We start from the raw sequence: 9,808 nt of genomic DNA on the forward strand, positions 1-9,808 counted from the left end.
CTTCTCTCTACTCAGGCCGAGAAAGGAGGCGGAAAAGCCCGGGCGAAAGGAAGCGAAGGAATCCAGGCTGTGCGACGTCGTATCACCGCAGTGAACGCCCTCGCCTTGCTGGTGACGGCGGGACGCATCAACGTCCTTCCAGCCCGCCACCCTGCCCTCGCCCAATCCCTCCATCGGCTCCTCCTCCAAGCCATGCAAGCGGAGAGCATTCTGGTCTACGAAGTAGCCGCCGAAGTCGCGGGGCTCCTCCTCCGCTTTCTCTATCCGCTTTCCCCTGAAGGCGAGGAAGAGGTTGGGGGGGAGGGCAAAGCCAGGGCGGGCGGATATCATGAGGAACAACGGCCGCACCCTCTTGTCCCCAACGTGGATCCGTGCGCGCAGGATCTGCCCCGGCAAGTTCGTGACCTGCTGCTGACTCGCATACTGAGCACCGGAGATGTTGACGCCAAGAAAGGGGAGCCGGGGCCGCGGTCCGTGGTTGCCTTGGTAGGTCGGGGGAGGGGGGGGTTTAAGGAGCTGTTGGACGGGCGACAAGGGCGGGAAAGTCGACGTTTTTGGCTGGCGGTCGTGGCGATGTTAAGGAAGGTGCAACGCATTCCTCCCAAAACCATGGCGAATCTTTTGGAGGCACTGGCCGAATCCGACGCACCCCATGACTTGACACTCCTAGAGGAGGTACTGCCCTTCCTTCCTCCCTGTTTGGTAGACACGAGTCGAGCGTTCTTGCGAGGAGCATGGCGCCCTGGCGTACAATACGGAGGCATTTGTCTTCTGAGGCGGGGGCTGAGGAAAATGATGGAAGGAGGGAGGGAGGGAGTGGAAGAGGGGACGGAGGAGGGGCGGGGAGGGAGGCAGGAGCAAGTGGCGCGCATCCTGCTGGTAGGAGGCCTCTTGGACGAAAGAGGCGAGGTACCACACAGGTATGAGCCACATTCAAAGCCGTGCTTTTCCCCTCTCCCCTCTCTCGACCCCTCAGTATGTGTCATTGTCGCCTCCATCCTGGGATCTCATCCCCCCACCTCCTATTCCACTGCGTTGTTCCCTTCTATGTGGTCGCTGAAACCATCCCTCTTCTTCGCCCCCTTTCCCACCCCAACCCGGTTTCCGTTCTCCTCTCCTCCCTCCGTCCAGCCTCATCACCTTAGCCGTTAATCCCCAAATAACCGACCTGGAGGTCCGTGAGGAAGTGTTTGGTCTCCTGATGGACCTTCATCGTTTCTTCTCCTCCTCCCCTCCCTCCGTCCCTCCCTCCGCCCCTCCCCCCACGCATCATCGAGCCTCATCACCAGGACAGGAGGGCAAGGAAGGGAAGGGGTTGTCCCCCTTACAAGAGGAGGTTCAGAGACGCCTCTCACTCTGTCTGATCAGAGGCCTCTCCGATCCCGATGACCGAGGGCTCGAGGCAGGGGAGGAGGAGGGGACCGAGGTCGCAAGGGAAGGAGGGAAGGAGGAAGGGGTGGTGCCTGCCCAAAAAGGAATCCGGCGCCGCCTTATCGCTTTTTGGGGTTCTTTGTCCTCCGCCCCATCCTCTCTTCCTCCCACGTCCCCTGTGACCAAGTTGCAGTTCCTCCTCCGCAACCTCCACCACCCGAGTAATCCCAGCGCTTTCCTGCCAACGACCACTTACCTCTTACTCTCCCTCTCCCTCGCTTCCCCCGCTGCGTCCTCCCTCCTCTTCCCGCAACCGTTGGCGAATGTCAAGTTCACCGACCTGCCCCTTTCCTTCCGACCCTCCCTCCCTTTCTCCCTCCCTTCCTCCCTCCCTTCCGCCATTTCCACCATGTCCCCCCTGTTCTCCTTCCGGCGCACTTCGGCCCTCTTGTCGCAAGCCACCCAGAGAGAAGGAAGGGGAAGGGGAACAGAGAGAGGGAAAACGGCATCGGGCGGTGTGACCGGATGGATACGGGCCACTCAGGGGGACAGCCAGGGAGCATGGGCTCTGACACAAGAGGGAGGAGAGGAAAGGGCAGGAAATAGAGGCGGCGGACGAGGAGGGAGCGGGAGAGGGCGGGAGAGAGGGCATCAATTTACGACGGTTTCAGGTGTTGCATCCCAAGCAGGGTCCAAGGAAAGTGCCTTGATGGTTCGAAAGGCGGGTGTAACGGGGGGAGAGAGGGTGGGAGGGAAAGAGGGAGGGACACAGGAAGGAAGGGGTTTGATGCCTCCACCGCCGCCCAGGAAGTCGAAAGGATTGACCTGGGAGGACAAAATGCGGGCGGGGCTGGAAGGAGGGGAGGAGGGAGGGCGGGGAGACGGTGCCAGGGAGGAGGAGGAGGAGGAAGAGGGGAAGGAAGGAGGGAGGCCGGTGGTGCTGTACCGGCGGTATCGGGAGGGAGAACTTCCAGACATTCAAATTCCCGCGTCAGACATCATCCGACCCTTGCAATTATTGTGCCTCCGCGACGCAGCCATGGCTCGGACGCTTTTCGCGGCGCTTTTCCCGCCCCTCTACGCGCAGGCCTCGGGAGGAGGATGGGAAGGAGGGCGGAAGGGAAGGGGAGGAGGGAAGGCGGCCATGGTACAGGCGATGAAGCGGGCACTGGAAGGGTCGATGAGGGAGACGGACTTGGTAGCAGGTGTGTTAGCGGCCTATAGGGCGGCCATGGACATGGAAGGGAGGGAGGGAGGGGACGAGAGAGGGGAAGGGATGGAGGTGGAGGCGGAGGAGGGGGTCGAAGAGAAGGAAGACAGGAAGAAGGATGGAGAAGGTGTGTTACCGGTGCACCTGACTGCAGAATCGGGCTTGCAATCCTTGAATTTCCAAGCGGCGATTCTAGTGCTTGAGGAGGAGGTCGTTCGAAGGGAAGGCATGGAGAGGGTGGCTGGTAGGGGGAGGAGGGGTGAAGGAGAGATGACGGGCACGGGAAGGAAGAAAGAAGGATCGTCCTCGACGTTGGAAATATGGGTAGAACTGATGCGGCTTTATCGGGCATTGGGGGAGGGCGATGTGGTGCGTGGGCTGGTGGAGAGGGTTGTCGAGGAGGAGGGCGAGAAGGAAGGCGGGAAGGAGGGAGGTGAGAAAAGTGCGATGACCAGGACGCGACTGGCGGTGGCCAGTGAGTCAGAAGGACATTGGGAAAAGGCGCTGGAGCAATACGCGAAGCTCTTGGAATTATCGGAGAAGCCGGAAGGAGGGAAAGAGGGGGGGGGGCAAGACAAGGAAGTAGTGGCTTTGTGGCATTCGCGTCGAAGGGAGTGCCTCCGCCGGCTGGGAGAATGGACACAGCTTCAGGATGAAATCGAGGCTGCTGTACAGCCAGCCAAGCAGCATTCATCGGGAGCTGGCTATTCTATCGAAGCCATGTCAATAAATGGGATATACGACAAGCTTTGGTCTCTGGAAGAGGTCTGGCAAGGAGGGAGGGAGGGAGGTGGGGCTGGAGGGGGAGACGTGCTCGCGATGTGGATCGAAAGCTTGGTGCATCGCTTCTCTGCCGCATGTCTAGGTCAAGAGGAACAGGAGAAAGCAAGGGGAGGAACCTCCAGCGCCCTCAACCTCCAAGAAGCCCTGCTCCTTGTGGCCGATGACGCAGACGCCGCGCGTCGCCAGTGGCTGGCTTCGGCCCATCCTTCCCTCCTGGCCTCCCTCCATTTCTTCCTCAGGGATCAGGTACATGCCCAAGCATACGTTGAGCAGGCGTACCGCACATTCATGCGGTCTTGGAAAGGCTTGGATCCCTTAGCTGGGGCGGCGCGCCGAGCTCAATTGGAGGGGTTGGAGTACTTGGTGGAAATGGAGGATGCCCTGCGCATTTCTCGCACGCTCCCTCCTTCCTTGTCCTCTTTCCCTTCCTCCTCTCTTACCTGGTCCCTTTCTTCGTGGGAGGGGAAGCGTCTGTTGCGGGGCTGGCAGCTAGCCCCTGCGCCTGTGATGGAAAAGGACCCGCCCTTGGTCTGGGCGGATATTGGCATGTTACGCGAATGGTCTTTGTCCATCCCTCGGGAAAGAGACGGCCATGCCCCAAGTCAAAATGTAGACGAGGAGCAGGATATGCGAGACTTTCGACGGGAGAGGTATTGGCATCATTTATCCTTTTGGCAACGTGCCGCCAGGGCTGCCGTCAAAGAATGGGGCGAGGGGGGAGTGGCGATGAAATGCTGGGAGAAAGCGAAGGTAGCCTTCCGCAATTGGAAGGTCCTGGTCGATGCAGAGGAAGAAGAGGACGGCGAAAGGATCGAGACCCTGGTGGGAGCCATGCTCTCCAACGTATGGGCCGCGCAGATTCGATTGTTTGTCGAGTTGGACAAGTGGAAATTGAGGCAGGCGGTGGATGAGGGAGGGAGAGGAGGCGCCGCTGTCGTGGAAAGAGTGCTGTGGGGCCGGGCAGCGAAGGCGATACGACAAAGATTGGTGAGTTTGGAAGGTCGAGAAAGCGGGTCGCAAAGCCGGCGCGCATGGATGGAAGTCATGCAACTCAAAGCAGAATGGTTCGAGATGGCCTCCGGATTCGTGACCAAGCGGATAAAATGGGAAGTCGGTCAGGAGAGGGAAAGAGATGCTTTTCTTTGTTCGATCGCAAAGAGCTATTGGAAGGTGTGGAGAGGGCAAGAAACTCAGGATGAGATTGCAGGTTTTAATGTAGCAAGCCTGCGCCAGGACTGGCTACATGAGACGTACCAAGCATACAGGGCGGTCATGACTGAAGAGAAGGAGGGAAGGAGGCGATGGGGAAGAGGCACCCGGACCGTGGCACGGAGGGCTGCAAAATTCGCACGCTTCTGTGACAGGCTTGTGAGAGAGCGGAGGGAGGACATGGCACAGGAAGGAAAGCAGGGAGGAGAAAGCGAGCACATTTTCTCGCCCGCCGCGCTGACAGCACAGGCCATGGCGCGATACTTGGAAGCTCTGACATGGTGTCCTGCCGAAGCCCCGGCAGCCTTACCCCGCCTTGTCGACATGATTCGCGAATCCCACGACCCCTACGAGCCACAAACCAATGCCCGGGTCGCCCGCGAGGTCCTGCAGAAATGCGCCGGTTCGGTACCGGCTTGGATCTTTCTGCCAGCAGCCTCCCAGCTCTTGGCTGGGTTGGACGCGCCAGAAGCTGAGGCAGTCTTGCCGGTGCTCCTGCGGCTTGCTCAGGCCTACCCACAGGCCCTCTTTTACCCCTACCGCGTCGCAAAACCTGGCTTCTCTTCCATGGCGTATGCCCAAGAACTGGATCGTCTTCTTCAGCTCCCTGCTTTGGAGCGTTTTGTGGAAAATGTGGCCATGCTGGTGTCTTTTCCGGTCGCCTGGCGAGCTATTTTAGGCCGGATCCGCTCCCTGCTGCAGGTGGGAGATGTCCCGCAGGAGGAAGTACAGCATGTGTATGCCGCGTGGAGGGAGACCTTAACGGAGAGTCCTGCGGAAGATCGGGGACTATACACGTGCGGCTGGATGAAAAATGAGGTAGCCAAGCGGTTGGATCCCAAATTGGGTCGTAGGGGTGAGCATTTAAATCGACAGACCCTTAAGGAAGTGGCCAGCGACTTGGCATTGAACGTCCAGGGCACGCCGAAGCATACGCAGGAGCGCATTGAGAGATACAGTCTCTGGCTCGCACGGTATCGTATGGAATGTGGCGACGGCGATCATAAAATCGAGATCCCAGGACAGTACGATCGAAAGTACGGGCGATGGGAGAGCCCACCCAGGCCCGACCTGCACGTTCATCTGGTGAGCATCGATCCCTTGGTAGAGACGCGTACCTCCAAACAACTGCCGAGGAAGATTGTGTTGCACGCGGACAATGAAAAGAGCTACCCTTTCCTGGTGAAAGGTGGGGAAGACTGTCGGAACGACGAAAGGATCGAGCGGTTGTTCGAATCCATGAACGGGCTCATGGCCGCCGACACCGCTTGTGCTCAGAACGGGTTGGAGTGTCAGACGTATAAGATAATTCCCCTCTCCCCGAGCCTGGGGTTGATCGAATGGTGCTCGAATACGATTGTTCTAAGGTTGGCCATCGAAAAAGGGAGTCGCCGTCGGGGTGCTCAGCTCGCGGTCTCTGAACACGACCATAGGGGAAAGCGGGGGCATCCGCCTCGGACCTCGGAAAGGTTCAAGGAAGAGAAAGAAGATTCCTTTGAGGTCCTGGCGCAAGACTATGCACAGCTCTACCCATCTGTGATGGATTATCACACCGGGTATCGAACCCTGTCTCCGAGCAAGGCGGGCGAGAAACTTGCCGCGTTCCATGCCCGGGTTCCCTGGAATGGCCTCCGTCAGTACTTGCTCCTGCTCGCTCCCAGCCCCGAGGTCTTTTTGACCTTGCGCAGGACTTTCGCCAAGAGCCTCGCTGCTTTTTCCATCTGTTCCTACGTCGTGGGCGTAGGCGACAGGCACCTGGAGAATTTCTTGCTGGACACCCGTTCGGCGTGTGTCGTGGGAATCGATTTCGGAGTCGCCTTTGGGATAGGGGCGTCCGCGTTGCCAGTGCCCGAGCTGATTCCTTTTCGTCTGACGCGGCAGATGTTGAATGTCCTGCGGCCGTTGGATAGCGAGGTAGGTAGGGGGCAGGTCTGTGATTCAGGGAACAAACGCGCCCTTTCATGCCCCTTGCGGCCACAATGATCCGTACCTGACCTTGTTTCTCCCCCAACTTTGAACTACGCCCCCACAGGGACTCCTGCAAATTGCCATGCAAAAAGTGCTTCACGCCCTTCGGCGGGGCGAAGACCTTCTCCTCCCCACCATGGAGCTCTTCGTTCGAGACCCCATTTGGGACTGGGCGGGCGCGGCGGGCGGGCAGGGCGCGGACAAGGAGATTGCTCCCTTGTCCGCAGGGGATAGGAGGAAAAACCTCACAGGAAGCAGTACCACCCAAAAAGAAGCATTTCGAAAAGTAGGGCTGGCCAGGGCAAAATTGCAAGGGGCCAACCCCAGGCAGGTGCTACTGCACGATGTGGAAACGAATCCCCACGTGGTCCGATACGGGAGCTTCGATGGCATTCGACAGGCAGTGGAGGGACAGCTGGGGAGGGCACGGACCCGGTGGTGTCCAAGTCGAGGGGAGAAAGGAAAAGGAGGAGAAAGAGGGAAGGGGAGGGAAATGGACATGCTGACAGTGGCAGAGCAAGTGGAGGTGCTGATAGACCTGGCTACGGATCCGAACGTGCTGATGCGGCAGTACGTAGGGTTGGCGCCCTACATGTAAAAAAGGAGGGTAGACAGCCAGAGGGTGGAGGGATCGGTGGAAAGATCGGAAGGGCTTGATGTTGGTGCGGTTGGGAATGGGATACCCTCGGCGGGAGGACAAAGGCAGCTCAACACGACATGGGGCGGCCGTCCATTCATGAGACTGGGGCGATAATATGTGCATAAATATATATATATGTGCTTTATAATGTAGCTTGTAGAGGTACAAAGATGAACGGTGATTGTCCGATGAAGGGCGCGAAATGCTTTGAAGACATGCGGCTCGTTGTGAAAGGGGGAGGGGAAAGGGGGGGGAGGCAGGAGAGAGATACACGGGGCAGGTCACGCACAGACTTCTGCACAGAAGGGGCAGGAATCTGAGCGTGTAGCAAAACGTTTCAGGATACTAAGACGCAGGGTGCCGGGACGCTCTGCGCTTGCCCCCTGGGAGCGACGTGGCGCGCGGAAGGAATGAATCCCTGGGATTTGGGGGGGCTCTTTGAAGAGAAGGAAGTACCACCGGGCGCGTCGCCCTTCTACCCTCATGTTACCTTGCTACACATGGATCGGAGACAGGTCTTGGCATTCTTTGCTTTGTTATTTACACCGCTCACTTACATTCCCCCCGAGGGCCTCTTTCTTCCCCCTCCCGACATTGGCCTCCCTGCCTTATCTCATGACACTAGGATTGACAGACACCAGGTCAAGGTCTTCCCGCACCCCATCACCCCTCTCACCATCACGCCGCCTAACACCCTCAAGCCTGCCGGTCCCCCCGGCAGGAAAGCGAGCAGGTACCACACAAAAGCCCCAATTTGAAATCCCGTGGAAGCGACCACCCAAAGGTAGCTCCGCAAGATCAAGGAGGCGTACAAGGTGAGAACCAAAGAGCCCAGGTAAGCGACGGCGAACGGGAGGCGTTCCCATACCAACAAGGATTGCAAATGGACGCGGGGGCCGACCAGGACCGAGAAACTTCCCATGGTACACAGGCTGCCCAAGGTTGCACTCAGTGCAAATTTGGCGGGTCGGAAGACGATGACAGGAAGGCCCACGAAGAAGGCCAGGAGGTAGAACAAAATGCCCACCAGCAGCAATGCCACGAAACCCCGCAGACGTGCACCGTAGTTCAAGGTGCTCTCCACAGTGGCCTTCGCCCCTCCTACGAGGCCTCCGTTTCCCTCCCCGTCCCCACGGATGCTGGTGATAAACCGGTCGGCAAAGCCAGAGACTTGGTCGTGGGCATCCCCCAGGCCCCTGTCACGGAAAAAACGGCCCACGTTGCCAAGCAGGCCAGATTCGATGTCGCCGTTTCCTGTGTGTCGATAGTGGGAATGGGGGAGAGGAAGTCAGTTTCACGCATCGGAAGGCTAAGAGGGGAGACAGGAGCGCGCAGGGAGACGGACCGACGGACCATGTCGATGTTTGAATCGATAGGTGGGTCTTTTCTTTTTCATCATTCGTGCGTGTGGGGACACCGAGGACGACGGGAGAGGTCTAATGCCGCGCCTCAGATCTCTCATACTCGAACCAGTACCATTTAGACACCCTCTCCTATCTGTCCTGCACCCATACCTTCTTCTTGCCGTTGTTGAGCCGCGTATTGCGTGTACCAGTCCCCAAAGGACTGGCTCCCGCCTCCTACTGCTGGATTTGTGCCACCAGAGGTCTTCATCCTTATGTGCATCCACTTCCCCCCGATGCGGTGACTGTCGGAGGCCAGGGGGTGGGAATCGATGCGCACGTGAATGCAATGTCTACAACGACAATGCTGGCCGTGCGGAGGCAATCCAGAGCACAAGAATGGTGTATAGCCTTCTTGTTTACGGGAGGGGTTTTTCTTTTTCCCTCTCCCTGTGTATAAAGTGTAAGTGCTTCGGTGTGTCTACTACACCCCTCGCTCGACTCGCTGAGGAATTGAATGCCCACTCAAATGTCTCGCTCCGTCCCCGTGAACCGAATTATCCATGCTCATGACCAGCTTTGAGTATACAGTGTCATCGCAACTTGATGTACTCGTTGCTAGGGACTACTGTGTGCGCAGTGATTGACTTCCCCCCCCACCTGTCCTCATCTGACACAGGACGGAGCTTTTCGACGCCAGACGTTCCTCTCCCCACGTTCCACCACGATGTCCTCCCAGGTAAACACAGCACCACGAAAATTTTTTTCTTGCTTTACACGCATGTATAATAAATGGCGGGAGGCACATATTTCCGTGTCCTCCTCCTTCGCGCAGCGACCTTTAGCGTTCCTTCTGACTTCCTCCTCGATCATCCAGACCCCGTACTATAGCCCCGTTAATCCAGCGGCTTTCGGCACGCTAGCCTTGATTCTGATCGGGTCTGGTTTGTCCTTCATGGCCTTATTTTTTGTGTACGAGATGAAGGTAAGCAACGCGAGGGAGTGCGAGGGTCCGGTCCTCATCGGATTCTAGGGGAATCCGGAAGAGCCCTCTCGCCTCGCGTCCTCCGCCCGCTTGCCCTCCCTGGTGAGTGGCCTCTCACAGTTCACTTTCTTCTCTTTTCCTCGTATTCTCTTGCCACAGGTCTCGCACGACCACAAGAGCCGCTCCCTGGTCAAGGAGCTTTTCATGGCCACCCTGTCCTCCCTCCTCCTCGGCTGTGGCACCCTCTTCCTGAAAGAGATGCTTTTCTTTGTTCGATCGCAAAGAGCTATTGGAAGGTG

The 9,808-nt window shown here is 58.2% G+C and overlaps 2 protein-coding genes across 2 annotated transcripts; one reads left to right on the plus strand and one right to left on the minus strand.

Moving 5' to 3' along the window:
* Window positions 1-7,794: 7,794 nt before the first annotated feature.
* NGA_0223902 (uncharacterized protein) lies at window positions 7,795-8,835 on the minus strand (the record flags this gene model as incomplete). The annotated part of the gene is made up of 2 exons (XM_005853952.1): window positions 8,696-8,835; window positions 7,795-8,435 (listed from the first exon to the last, which is right to left on the minus strand). The coding sequence occupies exons 1-2, from the start codon at window positions 8,805-8,807 to the stop codon at window positions 7,795-7,797; spliced, it is 753 nt and encodes a 250-aa protein (XP_005854014.1). The 5' UTR covers window positions 8,808-8,835.
* Window positions 8,836-9,199: 364 nt separating this feature from the next.
* On the plus strand, window positions 9,200-9,808 carry NGA_0491910 (protein nef1; the record flags this gene model as incomplete). Its single annotated transcript, XM_005853953.2, has 4 exons — window positions 9,200-9,263; window positions 9,402-9,509; window positions 9,558-9,611; window positions 9,669-9,808. Coding segments are annotated over exons 1-4 (314 nt in total), but the record flags the coding sequence as incomplete, so codon positions are not given.

The sequence above is a fragment of the Nannochloropsis gaditana genome (assembly GCF_000240725.1).
Source record: "Nannochloropsis gaditana CCMP526 unplaced genomic scaffold scaffold671, whole genome shotgun sequence".
Classification (NCBI taxonomy): Eukaryota; class Eustigmatophyceae; order Eustigmatales; family Monodopsidaceae; genus Microchloropsis; species Microchloropsis gaditana.